This window comes from Manis javanica, chromosome 4 (assembly GCF_040802235.1).
Source record: "Manis javanica isolate MJ-LG chromosome 4, MJ_LKY, whole genome shotgun sequence".
Classification (NCBI taxonomy): domain Eukaryota; kingdom Metazoa; phylum Chordata; class Mammalia; order Pholidota; family Manidae; genus Manis; species Manis javanica.
Genome location: NC_133159.1, coordinates 7,303,175 through 7,321,992, shown reverse-complemented (window position 1 = coordinate 7,321,992; position 18,818 = coordinate 7,303,175). Strand labels below are relative to the sequence as shown.

At 52.6% G+C, this 18,818-nt stretch overlaps 1 protein-coding gene across 6 annotated transcripts in view; it reads left to right on the top strand.

Moving 5' to 3' along the window:
• Positions 1-18,818, top strand: part of CTNNBIP1 (catenin beta interacting protein 1) — a 43,019-nt gene that overhangs the window by 21,441 nt on the left and 2,760 nt on the right. For 3 of the 6 annotated variants that reach the window (XM_073233164.1, XM_036999886.2, XM_036999887.2), the window contains 2 exons: positions 2,041-2,159; positions 2,717-2,807. In XM_073233164.1, coding sequence (XP_073089265.1) covers positions 2,064-2,159; positions 2,717-2,807 — 187 coding nt within the window. In that variant the 5' untranslated portion in view covers positions 2,041-2,063. Of the gene's footprint in view, positions 1-1,349; positions 1,493-2,040; positions 2,160-2,716; positions 2,808-18,818 lie in introns of those variants that run through there. The other 3 variants (XM_017649273.3, XM_073233162.1, XM_017649272.3) reach the window with 3 other exon arrangements.

Below are 18,818 nucleotides of genomic sequence, written 5' to 3'. Positions count from 1 at the left end.
AGGGAGAAGCTTAGACACCACAGGCTCAGCCAGCGGGGCAGGATTCATTAAGCACCTTCCAGCTCTGTGCTGGGCCATGGGAGGATGGATGAGCGAGGCAGACGCGGCCTGGCCTTCCAGTCGGGGAGACACTGTGAGCAGGTCAGCAAGGTGACCAAGAGGACTCAGGGCACAGAGCCCGCTGTGGTCAAGCCTTCATGAAAGGCTTCCCTGGGAAGATGGCTTTAGCGAGACCAAGGATGAAAAGCAGCCAGTTCCAGGCCCAGGGGGTGCCCAGGGCAAAGGCTGCTGGGGAAAGAGCTCTCGGGATGTTCTGGAGACAGACTGGGTGGCCAGGGGGCCAGGGCTGCCCACGTGGGGCTGCGTGGGGGCCTAGCCAGGACCGGGAGATGTGTTCTGAGCTGGGTTGAAGCAGGGAATGATGTCATCAGTTGGGGTTTAAAAATTTGTTTTTAAAGACCATCTGGCAATTTGTGTGGGTTGGTGGGGTGGAAGGCAGTGAGAAGGGGTCAACATGAGGGGGGCCCCCAGAGCTGGGTGTCCCTGCTGTGCTGGGACGTTCGGGTGGTCTGTGCACTGGCCTGCACCTGGCCTGGGGGCTGGCCTGGCTGCTTCTCTTCAGGGACCATTCTTTTTTTTTAAATTAAAGTATTGTTGATATGCAATCTTATGTTGGTTTCAAATATATAGCACAGTGGCTCAACAGTTACCCATATTATTAAATCCTCACCCCCTCTAGTGCTGTTTCTATCTGTCAACATAGGAAGATGTTACAGAATCATTGACTATTCAGAGACCATTCTTGAGGCAACTTGCCCCTCCTTCGCGGTTACCAGGTATTAATTAGGCCCTTTTATGAGCTTGGAGGAGGTGGCAGGGGAGCAGGCAACGGACCAGGGAGCCTGGAGACTTAGTGGTGGAAAGGAAAGCCCTGAGAGGAGGCCGTGCCGCATCAGGCATGCAGCTGCTACGTAAGCCCCATCTTGCCGGCTTTTTAGCTTGTTGTGTGACCTTTTAGGGCCAGAGCTCCTGTTAGCTTATGGGAACCGAGCAGTTGGCAGACCGCCAGGGAGGCTGCTGCGCATTTCTGAGTCAACCCTTTGCACGGAGAAAGCCCCGCCTGGGAGAGCCTGCTGGTCCAGGGCTTGCTGGCCCCGGAGGGATGGACAGTGTGGGGAGTGTCCCCGGCTCGCAGGCCAGGTTCCCTTGGTCCTCCAAGTGCAGCTCCTTGGCCCCAGGGCTGCCGAGACTCCACCCCCACCAGCTGCTGGTTATTTCTGACTCATCCAGGAGTTACAAGTGTGTAATCCAAACCTCTCCACGCCTGGGGTCCTCCCCACTGGCTCCTCCTGGAGGGAGGAAACCCTGGGCCTTCTCTCCTGGGACCTTTCTGGGGGTTGGGTCCCTGCTGTACCTGGACACAGCTGCTGCCTGCGGGAGCCACCTGCGGACAGTGGGGGCAGGCCAGTAAGGGCAGCGCTCATGGGCCCAGGTGGGTGCCTGTGCCCCACAGCCCCAGGACTGCTGTCCCCACTGAGGGACTCCTTGGGGCCCAGCCCAGGAGCTGGCCTCTTGTACTCTTCGGGGGCTTTTGGTGTTTGGAGGCTGGGCACTGGTCTCATGCAGCCCAAGGCCCCAGCCAGCTGCCTCTGATCACATCACTTTTGCTCCTTATGGAAATCACTTGCTTTGAAAACCCGGGCCACTTTGGGCTTCATGCAGCACGTTTCCTGTGGCTAGCAGAAACCTTGCTCTCAGCACAGCTGGAAGGTAGGGCTGGCCAGAAGTCTGGGTCAGCCCTGTCCCCCTGGGCCCTACAGCTCCACCACAGAGGGTGCTGGCCGCCAGTGAGCTCCAGGACAGAGCTGCTCTGTCTGCAGGCAGGGGCCAGTAGGGTGAGCGAGAACCGTGCAGCTCGCCACCTACTCTGGGTCCCTGAGGCACTGGGGACTGCCGGACACCTCCTGCTGAGCACCCCGTCTGTGTCTGGGTGGGTCTCCTCCTGACACTCCCTCCTTGATGCTGCTCCTCTCTCTGCAGGAGTCCCCAGAGCTGGCCAGGGGATGAACCGCGAGGGGGCTCCCGGGAAGAGTCCGGAGGAGATGTACATTCAGCAGAAGGTCCGAGTGCTGCTCATGCTGAGGAAAATGGGATCAAATGTGAGTGCCGTCGGGCCGTTGAGCAACGGGTCCCCCAGGGAGGGTGCCTGATGCCGGCAGAGCAGAGGGGCTGTAGCCACCCCCACAGCCACGTGGTCTGGGGTCAGGGGTGTGGATGCCGGGCCTGTTTGGCTCTGTGGCCCATTTATGTGGCACAGGGCCCAGCCTGTCTGGGCTGCTGGAGCAGTCGTCTCACCCACGCGGAGTCCGGCCAGATGGCTGAGAGTTCTCAAGGCCCTGACCATCGTCCTCCTTTCCCCCTAACAGCCCTCTCTCTCCAGAGGGGCGTCTGAGGGACAGTAGGTCACCAAGAGGGCAGGAAATGTTCAGGGACATTTCTCAAAAAGAGGGAGGGGCTCCCTAAGCAGGGCCCCTCCTCCTACTGCACTGCACACCACCAGGATCCAGTCTCAGGTCTGGTCCAGTCCAGGTGGCAGGGCCCACAGGCCACTAGCCAAGTTTTGGGGCTGGGAACAGGGTGCTCGCTCTGGAGCCAGTGGTCAAATCCCGGAAGAGCGGCAGGGGGCCACCCTCACTGCGGCTCTGTCCCCCCGCAGCTGACGGCCAGTGAGGAGGAGTTCCTACGGACCTACGCAGGTGTGGCCAGCAGCCAGCTCAGCCAGCTGCCACAGCACTCCATGGACCAGGGTGAGTGGGGGGCCGGGCGACAGCCTTCTCAGGGCTGCCAAGCTGCGGTTCCTCCAGAAGGCGTGGCTCCCGGGGCAGGCGGGGCGGGGCAGGGCCTGCGTTGGCGGCAGCGTCTCCCAGTGGGGCCTTGGAGCGTCCAGGGCCTCCAGCTGGGCCATCTCCTGCCCCAGGTGGGAGCCCAGGGCCCAGGCAGGTAGCAGTGGGACCCTTCCTAGGCCTGCGGGAGGCAGGAAGGGGCTGTGGGAGGGTCCTGAACTACAGAGGCTCCGGGTGTTGCATTTCCTCAGCCTTGGCCTGACCCCTGGTCACTCTGCACACTGTCCAGGGAGAGCAAAACCACCCTCGGGTGCCAGGATCTGGCCTCCCGTGCTGGCTACACGGGGGCTGATGTGTTCCTGGCAGTGCCCAGTGGGGACACACCAGTGGCCCTGGAGGTTTCTGTGTGCCTGAGGGAGTTATTTCTCTTTTGGGCACCCCACACAATCATAATAATGGTGATAGGTAACATCTGAGTGTTCATTATCTAGCAGGCACATGCCAAGTGCTTGATATACATCATTTCATTTCATTGTGGATAGCTACGTGTGGTACTACTTCCACTTGAAGGTAAGGAAACAGGTTCAGAAGCAGTAAGTCGCTGCTGTGGTCATGCAGCCAGTCTCCAGGGGCCCAGGATGCGAGCCCCTAGAGCTGGGTTTGTTACTGGCCTGGAGCAGCAGGAGGCCACTGGGTGCTTGTGGGCTCTCCCTTTCTGGAAGCTTCATCCTGAGCCTGAGGCCTGGTGTTCTGACTGCCCTCCGTCTAGTCCTTGCCTTTTATTTTATGCTCAATTGGAATTATTGGCCATAAAATAGTGCAGGCTGTGGTGTGTTCCGTGTGAGCTGGCTCCCAGGAGCAGGGTGCCAAGAGGGAGAGCAGATATGGCACACTGGGCCCCTTATCTCAAAGCTGCCCTTGTTTTTGTGGGTGTTGCAGGGCTGCACCCTGGCATAGGGCCCAGTTTCCGAGCTCTGGTGCTGGGTGTCACCCGGCCTGTACACCCAACTCAGCAGAAATGTACAGGGCGTTCCGGCAGCTCAGGCAGCTTCCTGGGACAGTGGCTCACCACGTGAGGCCTGTCTGGGCTGTGCTCCTGCAACAGCCTGTTCTGGTCCAGCTGCACCGTCAGGTGTAGGTGGGGAGAAGGGAAGGGTGTGGAGCCTGCCCCTGCCCTGTCCTGGGCTGTTTTTCTGGGAGAGGTCTTTTCCAGGGCTGGTCTGGGTTCCAGCATGGCTTCCTCTCCCTGGCTCCACAGCTACCTGCTTTCCTCCCGCCCTGGTTCTGGGTCACTGAGTTAACTGGGATTTGGGCTGGGGAGTGAGAATACCTCTAGGAGAATGCTCTTCGTGGACAAGGTCATAGCAAGTTGTAGACCTGTATGTCAGCATGGTAAACAGCACATATATGCCCCCCACCACACCCACACACGCTCTGACATACCCACACATGTACGTGTTTAGAACAAGGGCTGAGAGAATATATACCAGGCTGTCCATAGGAAAACTTGAAAGAAGGTAGAGCTACGTAAGACCTTCACTTGCCAAGTCACACTTTTGTAAAACTAATTTTTTAACATTGCACATACATTTCTTTTGTGTTAGGGGGAAATGTAGGCAAGTATTTTTAGGAGAACTCTTTTTATCCTGCCTCACTAAACCAACAGTGAGGAATAAAAATGACCTCTGTCAAGCTGTTAAAGAGGTCACGGTGACCTCATCTGGTCTGAAACTGCTGAGCAGGAAGTGAGCTGTGGGCACGTGGGTGGGACCCCAGAGCCTGGGCCTTCCTGGGCGTGGGTGTCCAGGGGACAACCAGGTCAGCTTCACACATATTTCTCCCCAGGGGTCAGGTTCTGGAGCCAGAGGAGAATCTCTGGGGAGCCTGGAGGCGGGAGTGGTTCTCTGCTGCTGGGGTGCCCTGCATATTGTCTGCGCCCCCACAGTGAGTTCTGGCCTGAACCACATGGGCAGACACAGGCTGCAGAAAGTGCGAGTTGCCATGGACTGCGAGTAGGGGAGTGGAGGGGGCAGCCGTGGCTGGAAGACCTTTATAAGCATACTGTTATTTTCCTTGTGTGCATAATGATACCATAAATGTGCAACAAAATGGCCGTCTGCCCAGTGTCTGCCATGTGGCGGCACAGCCCCGAGAGCAGGACCCCACATCTCCGCCCATGCCATGGGGCCAGGTGGGTCTCTGCTCACCTTCTCTATCGGCAGGGCCGATCTCAACTGGTGCTGGTGTCACACTGTGGTCAGAGGCTCAGCTGCTGCCCAGGATCCAGAAAGCCTAGAATCATTGCTTCCAGTGCTCAGGACCCCAGCACCATGTGAGCTGCCAGGGCATTGCGCACGCTGGTCTGGCAGAAGCCTGGTGTGAGTGCCTCCTGCCAGGAGGTGGCACTGTCCCTCAGCAAATGCCCCGGGCTCTCTGCATCTCTCACCCAGGCTGTTCGCAGAGAAGACTCCTCCAGTTCCCTGGGTGGGGACCTCAGGCTGCCCCACCAGTGGGACAGAGCTTGGTGTTGGTCCAGGGGTCTTGCCCACCACCTTTAAATGCGCATACACTTCCCCTCTGGGGCTGGAAGGCTCTGGCACTGAGACATTACTTACCCTTCCCAAGCCAGGGAGGAGAGTGGACCGGGTGTGTCTGCCCAATGCAGTCTGCCCCAAGCTCTGGCCTCCCCGCCTCCCAGTTTTCCCTCCGTGAACCTGTGTGCCGTACCCTCTGGGTCCGTGGTGTCGCAGCTGCACATAAGGGGCTCACTGCATGGTTACCCCAGTACTGAGTGGTGGCCATGCCTGACGTCTGCTGGTCTGAGACCACCCATGACAACACTTTCTCAAGCCCTCTGCTTCCCTGCCCTCCGTGAAACATACCTCTCTGCCTCTGCCCCCCGCCACCCCATCACTGCCTCCCTCTGCTCATTACCCCTTCATCAAGCTCCACATTCTGTCCTCTCCTTTCAGTCTCCAATCTCCCCCTGGAAGGACACGTATGCTCTGGTCAACATCTTCTAAGTACACTCCCTCAGCCCAGACGCCCTCCTGGCCCTGAACTTTATGTGCGACTCTTTACTAACCTGGCCACAGACAGTCCACATTCAGCAGACCCAGGCCTATCACCCCTCCTTGCCTGGGAGTCTGTTCTTCCACCTGTGTCCCCCGTCATGACCAGTAACCATCTGGGGTCCTGCCCTTGACTCACCTCTTCCAAGTATCTAGTAAGTCCCTAAGTCCTTTGGATTGTCCTGCCATAGTGCTCCTCAAATTTGTCTTGTCTTCTCCAACTTGGTTTGAACCATCACGTTGTTTAGAGCTCATGTTAATTTTTGTCTCAGTCTCTGCAAGCAGCTCCTAACTGGCATCTCGACTTCTCGCATGCCTCAGTGCACCTCTGCCCCATAGCCAGAGTGACTTTTGAAGGTTACATCAGCAGGTTTCTCCCTGACTTAAAATCTTTCCATCTCTTCCTGTGAGATAAAATGCCTACCCCTCTTAGCATGACAAGCAAGACTGCCTGCCCACCCCTGATACTGTGACCTCACATACCATAAACAGCCATGGTGAAAGGCTTTCAGCTCCTGTCTCCGCTTCCAGGAGCTTAGCCCTGACCCCCGCTCGCTCCCCTGCCTCCTGCAGGCCAGGTCAGGCCCTCCTGTGATTTCTATCACATGCACACCTCAGCTCTGTTCTTCCCCATGCTGTCTCTGGGCCTGTCTGTTGACTAACTCTGAGCCCCTTGAGCCTAGAGCTTATGGCATCCTCCACTACTTGTGGGGCTGGGGCCCCCTAGGCCCCAGTGTGTGGGGAACAGATGACTAGACCAGGTTCTGGGGTCAGGAGACCACCGTCCCCTTGAAGGCAGGAACGTGGAGCCAGTTCTCTGAGTGCTGTCTCCTAGTGCCTGAGGGTGGCAGCCAGACCTGACAGCCAGGCAGGATGACTTTGAACCAGAGGAAATCGATAGTTCTGGAAGGTCACCTTGCTGAGACAGCCCGGCTGTAGGTGTGGGGTGGGGAGCTGTGGCCTCCACAGTAGGCCACGGAATGCTGAGTTCATTCCTTTCTTCTGGTCAGGGTTACTCTCTCCATAACACGTATTGATCATTCTTCCTGGCTGTAAAAGAATGCACAGTCACTGGAAAACAGGAAAGGGAGAGACAGCAGAAAAGCTTTAATGATTGAATCCTACAACATAATCACTGTGACTGTTAAATTTCCTGTCCACGTTTTAAAAATACATGTGTATTTCCATTATAAAGTGGGGACCATACAGTATAAGTATATTAATATCCATTTTAACAATCACTTTTTCCCTATGATAATTTTATAGAGCTAAACAGTTTTCAAGAAAACATTTTAGCAATTGCATGAAGCCGGATAGCTGTGCCATTGTTCATTGACTAGTCCTTTCCTGCTGGACGTTTGTTTCTCATTTTCGCTATTAATTGCAATAAGAGCAAACCTTTACTGAGTTCCTCCAATGTCAGGTAGCATACAGGGCTTATCCCCGTCAACCGTCACACTAGTCCTGCGAGGCAGGTGCTGTTGGGGGGCCCACTTTCAAGGTAAGAACACAGGCCTGAAGAGATTAAGTAATTGGCACAAGGCCATGGAGTGGTCAGAGTGGCTTCCAGGTATGACAGACATCAACATCCTTGCACATAAGTTGTCATCATTTATCTTAACTAAATTCTAGGAGTGGCTTGTAGGCCATACGCATTTTCCAGCAGGATGGTGATGTACCGGAGGAACAGGTGTGATTTAGGCAGTTAATGTGGTATTTCAGGAGGGCACAAGAGAAACTTGGGGTTTTCTGTTGCCTTTTTCCTTTGGGCCCTTCACCTGCTGTCCCTTCTGAATGTGCTGGTTCTCTGAGAGCTCCCAGGGAAGACAGTGTGTCGTTTTCTTGAGCTGCTGGCTCCCTGCTGGTCTGCCCATGACCACAACTATTTTAACAAGGGTCCCAGTGTAATCCTGAGACCAAAGGACCCACTTCAGCACTGCACTGGGGATGGGGCATCCAGCTGGTGCCAACTTAAGGCCCCTAACGGCAGCTGGCAGAGGCCTCCCACTGGCAGGTTGCCTGCAGAACTGTCATCGCCCTGCAGTTTCTGGTGTAGGGCCTTGTCCTGGGCTGTGGGAGACCCATCTAGACAAGGCCCATTTTGTTAAGGAAACCCTTGGCCTTTCTCTGCCCAGAGGCCTCTGTGTCCCCTGGCCTGTCACTGCCCCTCTCTTGGCCCTGGGAGCCTGGAGCAGCCCCTCTGACCACACCCTGTCTCCGAGAGACTTTCCAGGGAAGGCCCCCAGCTTGGAAGCAGCTGGGCTGTCCTGGCCGTGCTGGCTTATCCCCTCGGAAGCCAGGGCTGCTGGCTCAGTTCATGCTGCCAGGGAGCCTAAAATAAGTCGTTTGGTCTCAGGGTTACACTGGGAACCTTGTTAAAATAACTGTGGTCACGGGCAAACCAGGGAGCCAGCAGCTGTGAGGGATGGCCCACCGCTGCACAGCTGACCCGGGGAGTGCGCCCTGCTCACCACCCATGGGCCCTGTCAGCAGCCAGGTGGGGGTGCTGGACCCACAGTCCCCATGTTACAGCCAGCGTTCTTCCTGGAATCCGCCCCCATACCCGCCAGCCTCTGCTCTTCACCTGCCCCGTGCAGCCCTCTCTGAGCCCCCAGGGGCTCCTCTGGCTCCTGAGCTCCCTTTCTTCAGGTAGCTGTTACCATGTCAGGAGCCCCTGGGACTGGGTCGGTGTGTGTCCACGGGCACAGCTTCTGGCACAGAGCAGGGATTGCTGGGTCCCTGTGTAGCCTGAGCCTCAGGGTGCGAATAACCTCGGACCATCTGGGGTCAGTCCTGGGTCCCTTCTCCCCGTGTGAGGCTCCTAGGCCTCTTCCAGAGGCTCTGGGCGAGAACAGGCCCCAAGGGAATTCCAGTCTATGGGATGGGAAGTTAATTGTTTTTAGCTTTAATCAACACTTACATGAGAATTACCTGTAACCTAATAATAATAAAATTGAATCTCCAAATCATATATACATTGAATCAAACTGGGAAATCAACTGGAAGTATTTGGTATGTGATAACTTGTATCACAGAAAAAGAAAAAAAATTCCAAGGAAGGGTAAGGAATGTGCTGAAATGCAGAGCCTGTTGCCCAGTTGGCATTCTTAGTTGTGGCCTGTGAAGGGCTGCTTTGACCCTTCTTTAGGCAGCCTAATGGGTTCTGTTGTTTAGAACTGAGAACAAAGCCCTTAGAGGCCTAAGTGCCCCCCTGCAGGTCCACATTCACACCCGAGCCAGCGCCTTGAGAGGCAGGCCTGTCTTGGAGAGGAGCATCCCGGGGCCCAGTCTCACTCATGTTTGCCCATCTGCTGTGCGCAGGGCGTGGTGCCAGGTGGCGGCCCCCCACCTCGAGCTGCCCGCCCAGCAGGGCAGAAGGACACAGGAAGACATGTAGAGAGCTGTGGGCACACATCACAGCAACACTGACCCCGAGGATGGGAAACCCACCTAGAGGGCACAGGGAAAGGGTTCTGTTTGCCATGGCCTGGAGGGATGTGTGGGAATGTGTATGAGGACAGACTGGGGCAGGGGGGTGCCCGCTGGCCCAGGGAGGAGAGCCTGCCCAGCGAGTGTGGGTGCTGGGTGTCTTCATGTCCCTGAGAGACTGCAGTGGTGGTTGTCAGGTGGGTGGTAAGTGCCTGGAAAGGTCATTGGTCTCTGGGTAGAGTTTATTCTGAACAGCCCAAGAGATCACCACAAGTCTAAAGGGAGGGATGGCCAGGTGGGACGGTCATCCATGTAGGGTGAGCACTGGGGAAGGGGCAGAGGGCGTGGCCAGGAGACAGCGGGAAGGTCTCAGCGAAGTCCAGGTTTGAGGCGATGCAGATGCATTTCAGAGGCGGGACATTTAGGACCAAGCCTCAGGGGTGAACCCATGGGGATGGAGTCTGAGACCAGAAGGCCGAGTGGGTGGAGGACCTGGGCTAAGCCGCTGCAGTGGAGAAGCAGGTGCCTTTGGGCGTGGAGGGCAGGGAACCAGCTCAGCTCAGGGTGGGGGCACCCAGGACTGGGTGTAATAAGGGCGAGCGGCAGGGAAGGGTGGGCAGGTGTGGAGTGGGGCCAGTAAGCACTGCACTGAGGACAGTGGGGACACAGGGCAGCGCTGAGTGTAGGGGAGAGTCAGCAGGGCCGCTGTCAGGGCCCCCCGGCCTTGTAATTAAGAGATCGGGGGTGACTTTACCCAGCAGTTTCTCTGGAGCCTGGGCTGGAAGTTTCTCTGCATCCTGGGGAGGAAATGGGAAGTGAGGAAATGGAAGCAAGATGGAGGTCTCTTCCAGAGTGTGCGCCGCTGAGGAACGACAGCTCAGGAGTGGGCGTGGGGTCGGGACAGTCTGTGGCATTGAGTTTTCACCCTGTGGGCCACAGACCATCACACCTGAGTCACCGAGGGTACTTGTTAAAAATGCAGATTCCCAGGCTCCGGCCCAGCCCCGCTGAATCAGAATGCCTGGTGGACTGGCCTGGGAATCTGCATTTGAAACGAGTCCCCGAGGTGTTCTGATGCCCACTGGAATTTGAGAATATGCCAGGACCTCAGGTGAAGGCCTGGCCGTGCCTGAGCCCTGGAGGGGTCCACCCACTCCTCCAAATTCTGTCCCTTCTCTGCACAGCCAAGCTCTGGTCTAGGAGAGCTTACATTTTACAGGAAGAAATTTGAGGAGAAAGAGAACTTCACCTGGGGAAACACACCTCAGAGGCAGGTGTGCGTAGAGCTCAGTAAGGGTGTGGAAGGGGGGGACAGAGCGAGGTGAGTTTAGGGGAGCAGAGCAGATGTAATAGAACCCCAAGCTGTGACCCCACAAGGTGCTGTCCTGATGCTCTATGCTGCAGACGTTGTCCTGGTTGGTCAGATGAATGGAATATGTGGATTCCTCACGTTTTGCAGATCAGGAAGCAGAGGTGGGGGTGTGGGGACATCCCCTACATCACACAGGTGGGCTGAGTCAAACCCAGGCCTTGGGAGGCCTTCGTTGGCCAGGTGGGGACAGTGCCTCTGCCAGGAGTCAGATCCAAGTCTCGGCCCACATGCTCCACCTTCTGGCTCTCAACGTGAGAGCCTGCTGACGTGGCTGTCGGTGTGGAGCCCAGTAGACGCCACGAGGCCCGGAGCCGGTTTTGACTGCTGAGGTCTTGGTGTATCTGAGGCCACTGTCCCCATGGCAACCAGTGTCGTGCTGCCTCTGGGTAAAAGCCATCCCCTGGGAACTTCGGGCATCAGAACTGAGAGGTGTAGAACCCTGGCTCCTAGGCTGTGGCTGCCAAAAACAGCACATCCTCCCCAGTGGGGCTGGGTTTGTCTGGGAGGAGGCCTCGTCCAGGCTGGTGCCTGAGCTTCATCCCCATGGGCGTTTTCCTGCTTGAAGGAGCATCTGGGACCTGTTCTTCCCTGGCCCTGCCGCCTGACTCGTCTCCCCAGAGCTGGGAGCTGAGCTGCTGCAGTTGAGGGTAGCTGGGTAGCAGCTGCTAGTTGGTATTGACAGTGAGATAATGAGCTCCTGGGTGAGGAGGAAGCACAGCCACCCAAAATCATGGTGAGAGAGCAACAGACATCAGGAGTGGGAACTGCTCTGGACACTGGAGCACATGGTCCCGTGTGCTCAGGCCCATAGGTCGTGCGCATGAAGGATGGCCCGTGCTCCATGTTGTGCTCCCTGGGCGGTTCTGAAGCACTTAGCTGAAGTTAACTCCCTACATGTCTTCCCATCTCTAGCAGCCATGGGAACTGGAGCCTCTGGGGCTGTAATTTTGAGTTTTTCAGGTCCCAGTTGTTTACTATGTGTAGGAGGGTATTAGGCCCCTTGGGAGGTCGGGGTCACGAGATCCTTGACCCCGGAGTCATTCTGGTCAGCTCTGGCTAGTGGGAGGTGCAGGGGTTTCTCAGAGGCTGGTGCCAGCAGCCTAAACAGTGGGACCAGGCTTTTTGTACTTTGTGTCAACTGCTTGGGTAGGGTTACCCTCGGCACTGCCCTCAGGGCTGTTTTCTGTCCCCAGCCTCCTTTGCACACCAGCTCTAAGCTGGATTTCACAGGATCCGCAGATGAGGAGCTCCTGGGCTCAGGCGCCTGCAGCCAGGTGCTTTGGTGGAAATCAGGCAAGACCCGCGAGCTCAGCACGTCATAGCCACCCGGAAGCCTGTCCCTTACTTCCCCACCACCTGGTCTCTCTCTGCAGGGTCCCTCCTGCAGGGGGAGGGTGGTGTCAGGAGCAGCCTGTCTGCCCAAGTGCCTGAGCCCCAGCTCCGAGTGAGCCCCAGGGTCTGCTTTTCCAGGATGAGCTCTGCCTCTACTGGAGAAGGGTGAGAGGCTCCACCAGGGTTTCCAGGACAGGTTCAGGAAATAGGGGCTGCACGTACCCCTCTTGGCTCGTCCGCCTCAGGGCTGCAGCATCTCCATCTTCCTCTTTTCTTTTCTTTTTTTTTTCTTTTTTTACAAATAGCTCTCTCTCTCTCTCTTTTTTTTTTAAGAATATTGTTTACTAGGGTCCCCCCTTCACCAAATCCCCCCCACAAACCCCATTACTTTACTGTCCATCAGCGTAGCAAGATGCTGTAGAATCACTACTTGTCTTCTCTGTGTTGCACAGCCCTCCCCTGCCCCCCTCATTATACATGCTAATTGTAATGTCCCCTTTTTTTTCCCCACCCTTATCCCTCTCTTCTCTCCCTTTCTCCCCAATCCCTTTCCCTTTGGTAACTATTAGTCCATTCTTAGGTTCTATGATTCTGCTGCTGTTTTGTTCCTTCAGTCTTTCTTTGTTCCTGTAGTCTTTGGGTTTGAGGTGAGTCACTTGTAAGCAGCACAGAGACGGGTCTTGCTTTTTTATCCATTCTATTATTCTGTGTCTTTTGATTGGTGCATTCAGTCCATTTGCATTTAGGGTGATTACTGAAAGATATGTACTTATTGCCATTGCAGGCTTTAGATTCATGGTTCCCAAAGGTTCAAGGTTAGCTTCTTTAGTATCTTACTGCCTAACTTAACTCATTTATTGAGCTATTTTAGACACTGTCTGGTCATTCTTTATTTTTCTCCCTTCTTATTCCTCCTCCTCCATTCTTTATATGTTGGTTGTTTAATTCTGTGCTCTTTTGTGCTTCCTTTAACTGCTTTTGTGGTAGTTTATTTTATTTTTTGCCTTTAGTTAGTATTTGGTTGGTCTGCTTTCTTTGCTGTGATTTTATTTTCTCTGGTGACATCTGTTTAGCCTTAGGAGTAGGCCCATCTAGAGCAGTCCCTCTAAGATACCCTGTAGAGGTGGTTTGTGGGAGGCAAATTCCCTCAACTTTTGCTGTCTGGGAATTGTTTAATCCCTCCTTCATATTTAAATGATAATTGTGCTGGATATAGTATTCTTGGTTCAAGTATTCTTCTGTTTCATTGCATTAAATATATCATGCCATTCTCTTCTGGCCTGTAAGGTTTCTGTTGAGAAGTCTGATGATAGCCTTATGGGTTTTCCTTTGTAGGTGACCTTTTTCCTCTCTCAGGCTGCCTTTAAAACTCTGTCCTTGTCCTTGATCTTTGCCATTTTAATTATTATGTTTCTTGGTGGTGTCTTCCTTGGCTCCTTTTTGTTGGGAGTTCTGTACACTTCCATGGTCTGATCGATTATTTCCTCCCCCAGTTTGGGGAAGTTTTCAGCAATTATTTCTTCAGATACACTTTCTATCCCTTTCTCTCTCTTCTTCTTCTTCTGGTACCCCTATAATGTAGATATTGTTCCTTTTGGATTGGTCACACAGTTCTCTTAATATTGTTTCATTCCTGGAGATCCTTTTATCTCTCTCTGCGTCAGCTTCTATGCTTTCCTGTTCTCTGGTTTCTATTCCATCAATGGCCTCTTGCATCTTATGCATTCTGTTTATAAATCCTTCCAGAGATTGTTTCATTTCTGTAATCCCCCTCCAGACATCATCCCTTAGCTCTTGCATATTTCTCTGCAGCTCCATCATCATGATTATGAGCTTTATTTTTAATTCTTTTTCAGGAAGACTGGTTAGGTCTATCTCCTTCTCAGGGCTTGCCTCTGTGATCTTGGTCTGTAACAATTTCTTCTGCCTTTTCATGGCAATAGATATATTTGTGGGGAGCTGGCATGTGTGTTGGGTAAGAGAAAGTCCCTTCTTGCCAGTTTGTGGCCTTCCTCTCCTGGGAGAACAGCGGCCTCTAGTGGCTTGTGCTGGGTAGCTGCGTGCAGACAGGGCTTCTGATATTGCCCGGCTGCTATGGAGTTTAGCGCTGCAGTTGCTGTGGGTGTGGCCTGCCTCAGGCTGCTGCTCCAATATTGCAGAGCCGTGTTGGAGGGGGAACAGGCGGGAGGCTGTTTATCGCAGTGAGGGGCCTCCACACTGCGCTGCGGGGGTTTGGGTGCCCAGAGTTCCCCATGATTCCCAGCTGCTGGGCTGTGTCCCAGGGCGCTTCCATCTGGCTGTGGGGTCCCTGTCCCTTTAAGACTTTCAAAAAGCACTCACTTTTCTTTGTCCCTGGGGCGCCGGCTGCAGTAACCAGCTCACAGGTCGTACTGTCCTGCTTCCCAAGTTTCCAGCACCCCATGCACTGTGTGTCTGTGCTCTGGTGCAGATGGCTGGGGCTGGGTGTTCAGCAGTCCTGGGCTCCCACTCCCTCACTGCTTCAACTCCTCTCCTCCCGCCGGAAGCTGGGGTGAGGGGCGCTCGGGTCCCGCCAGGCCGGGTCTTGTATCTTACCCCCTTCATGAGGCGCAGGGTTCTCGTGGGTGTGGATGTAGTCTGGCTGTTGTCCTGTGTCTTCTGGTCTCTCTTTTAGCATTAATTGTATTTGTTGTATTTTTCAAAAATATATATGGTTTTGGGAGGAGATTTCCTCTGCTCTACTCATGCCACTATCTTGGTTCTCCCATCTTCCTCTTTTCTGTTCTTCACTTGCTGTTGCTGACCCAGCCGTAAACGTGGCTGACAGCAGTGTTCTGGCAATTCAGGAAGAATACAGAGGCCCTTGTCTGTTGATGAGAAGATCTTTGAAAGACTTTAACTTAGACCATCAGGTAGCAAGAGTGAGTCTCCGGACATTGGTGATGTGTCCGAATCCCCTGGGAGCTTTCTCCAAACCACACTGTCCCCTGCCTCCTGCTTTCCAACACCTAGGAACTAGTGGGGCTTCCTGACGGCAAGGTGCAGATTCCCCTCCGAAAGCCAGGACACAGGCTGAGTACGATGCTGGTGTGCAGAGCCTCTTCTGGGCTCTGGATTCTGTTGGTGTGAATTAATCCGGAACCTACAAATGGACCAGTGATCCCATTGTCTGCCTCGTGCTCTGGGCTAGGGGCCCGCTTCCCTTTTCTAAGCCACTGCATATTTGTCATTTTTCTCTCCCCAGTCACTTGACTGTTAAAGGGCAAAGCTGGCATTGTGCATGTAATGAAACCCTGCTTCAGAGCTGTGCCCTCACCAGCACCTTGGCTCTGCTTTCTGTAGCAGGTGAGCCACTGGACGAGGGAGCATCTGGCAGAGCAGCAGGGCAGGGTGGGGAGTGGGGAGTAGGGGGAGAGGTAGGGGGAGAGCTCCCCCAGGTTGGAACTGATCTTCTCCAAAGCATCCCAGGGCTGCTTTGGTATTGTTTCTTAAGTGCTGGATCTTGGTTGCATTCTGAGAGAGATGGGTGGATTGGTCTAGTCTCGGCCTGGAGGTCTGAGCAGCCATGATGCTCTGGACCTCCTGACTGGAGCAGGCCAGTTATTTCCTTCTCCTAAGAGGAAATAGCAGACTGTGTGGTAGTGATGAAGGCAGTGACCTCAGAATCTAGGTCTAGGTCTTCCCTCTGCCTCTGCCTCTGACTCACCTAGTTGCTTCCTCTCTCCGAGCTTCAGGTTGCTCATCTCTAATAAGGACTCATCCTGTGTCCCAGGAACTTTTCTAGATGCTGTGAATATGTGAGTGAATATGACAAAGGCCCTGATCATATGGAATGTGCTTTTCCAGTGGGGAACCAAAGATCACAGTACATGGCTCGTGCTGAGGCTCCCGAAGCCGACTGCAGCCTCCTGAGACACTGACATGGGGCACTCTTTTAGAGTTGTGGTCAAGGAGGCATGGGAGGTGATTTTGCAGAGAGACTGGCATGAACTGTGAGAGCCATGAAATGAACTTGGGAGGGGAGAGCATCGAGACAAAGGAAACAGCAAGTGTAAAGGTCTTGAGTTGCAAGTTACTTGTGCCTGAAGGACAACCAGGAGGCCCATGTGTCTGGAGCGGAGGTGGGGTGCAGGGCATGTATAAAAGGAGGTGAAGAGGCAGCCTGAGGCTAGACCATGTTGCATCTTGCAGGCCCCATTCTGGAGTTCGGAGTTTACTCTGAGTGTGATGAGAAATCTTGCAATAAAAAGCCTTTAGGGAGTTTTGAGCAAAGGAGTGGTAACTCTGACTTATGTTTTTTAAGAATTTCCTCCTGATGGAGAATGGACCATCAGGGGCCAGACGGGGGAGACCCAGGCAAAGGGAGTACAGGACGCTAGTAAGGGGTAGTGGTGGCCTGCACCAGGGTGGTGATAATGGAAACAGTGATGTATTCCAGAGATAGTTTGAAGTAGAGCTGACTGGATTTGCCGATGTGTAATATGTAGAGTGTGTATGAGAGAGAATGAAGGCTCAGGAGGGGTTCTGACCTGAGCAATCAGGGGTTGGAAGTATCATTGATTGGGATGGGCAAGGCTGTGGGTGCAGCAGGCTTGGGAGCTTCACCAACAATGTCGGAGGCCTCCGATTTCTCCACATCCTTGCTAGTGCTTGTTATTGTCTGTTTTTGATTCCGGCCGTCCTAGTGGGCATGAAATCATTGTGGTTTTGATTTGCACTTATATGCCAAGTAATTGGTGTTGAGCATCTTCCATGTGCTTGTTGACCATTCATCTATCTCCTCTGGAGAAGTGTCTGTTCAAGTTCTTTGTCCATTTAAAAAATTATGGTGTCTGACTTACTTTATTGAGTTATTTATTTCTTCCAGATACCAGTCTCTTAGCAGATACATGACTTGCAAATATTTTCTCCCCTTCTGTGGATTGCCTTTTCTCTGTTTTGATAATATCCTTTGAAGCATAAGTTTTTAATTCTGATAAAGCCCAATTTATTTTTTTCTTCTGTTGGCTTTGCTTTGGGTATCATATCTAAGAAACCATCTCCTAACCCAAGGTCATGAAGATTTACTCCTATGTTTTCTTCTAAGAGTTTTATAACTTTAGCTCTTATCATTTAGGTTGTTGGGTTAATTTTTGTTCATGGTGTGAGATGAGAGTCCAACTACATCCTTCACATGTAAACATCTTGTTGTTTCAGTACCATTTGTTCAGTTCTTTCCCACTGAGTTGTCAAAACTTAATTGACTGAAAATAGGAGACTTTACTTCTGAACTTTAAATTCTATTCATCGACGTATATGTCTGTCCTTATGCAGTCTCACCCAGTCTTGTTCACTGTAGCTTTTGTAATGTGTTTTGAAATCCAGAAGTATGAGTCCACCTTGTTTTTTTTTCAAGGTTTGCATTTCCTTATGAATTTTAGGACTGGCTTGTCAATTTCTGCAAAAAAGGCATCTGTGATTTTGATAGGGATTGTGTTGAATTTTGTTCAATGGTGTTTTGTACACTTTAGAGCACAAATTTTGCACTTCATTTGTTAAATTTATACCTAAGTATTTTATTATTTTTGATGCTATTATAAATGAAATTGTTTTCTTGATTTCATTTTCAGAGTGTTCATTGCTAGTGCATAGACATACAGATGATTTCTGTATATTGAACTTGTACCCTGCAACTTGTTTATTAGCTTTAATAGTTTTTTAGTAGATTCTTTAGGGTTTTCTATACATAAGATCCATGCCCTCTACAAAATAGTTTTATTTATTCCTTTCCAAGTTGGATGCCTTTTACTTCTTTTTCTTGCCTAATTGCCCTGGATAGAAACTTCAACACAGTATTGAATAGAAATGGTGAGAGTGGACATCCTTTTCTTGTTCCTGATCATGAAGGGGAGGAGCTTTCCGTCTTCCACCATTAGGTATGATAATAGTTGGGTTTTTAGTAAATACCGTTAATCAGATCGAGGAAGTTCCTTTCTATTCCTAGGTACATTGGGTGTTTTTATCATGAAGGGGTGCTGAATTTTGTCAGATGTATTTTCTGTGTCTATTGAGATCATTATATGGTTTTTGTTGTTTTTTTGATACATTAATTGATTTTGGGATGTTAAACCAACCTTGCATTCCTGGGATAAGTCTCACTTAGAATACATAATCCCTTTTATATGTTGTATTGAGTTTGCTAGTATTTTGTTGAATGCATATTATAGATATCTTGGATATCTATATTCATTAGAGATACAGGTCTGTAGTTCTCTAATGATATCTTCATCTGGTTTTAATGTGTCAGAGAATGTGGAACCAGAGAGACTTAGCAACTTCTCCCCTCCTGTGCTCACGGGAAAGGTAGACAGAAGCTCTGAGCCAGAGTTCAGACTGTGTCAGCAGAGGCACCAATGGGGTGGACATGGCCTCATCTCTGAAATGGGATAGGAAACCTAGACAACAGCCTGGAGGCAGTAAGCTGGCCTGCTGGCTTCTTTGCAGCATCTTTCTGTTCTGAGCCCCGTGATTCCAGAACAGTGAGAGTACCCACGGGAGCTGCCACATGCTGACCTTTAAAGGAAGAGGGACTGTGGGGATCCACCTCTGAGGTCCCTCCTGTGACAAGTACCTGTGCAGTTTACCCTCCTGGTTACGTAACTGGCTCACATTTCATGGAGAAAAGGAGAAGGAAAAGCAGCGTCCTGCCTGGTTGCCTGGAAGTCTGCCTGGTTCACAGTCAGACCCTTGTTGAATGAGGAGTGCCAGGCCAACTGATGATAAGGAAGGGTCAGAGGGTGCTGTGGAGGAGAC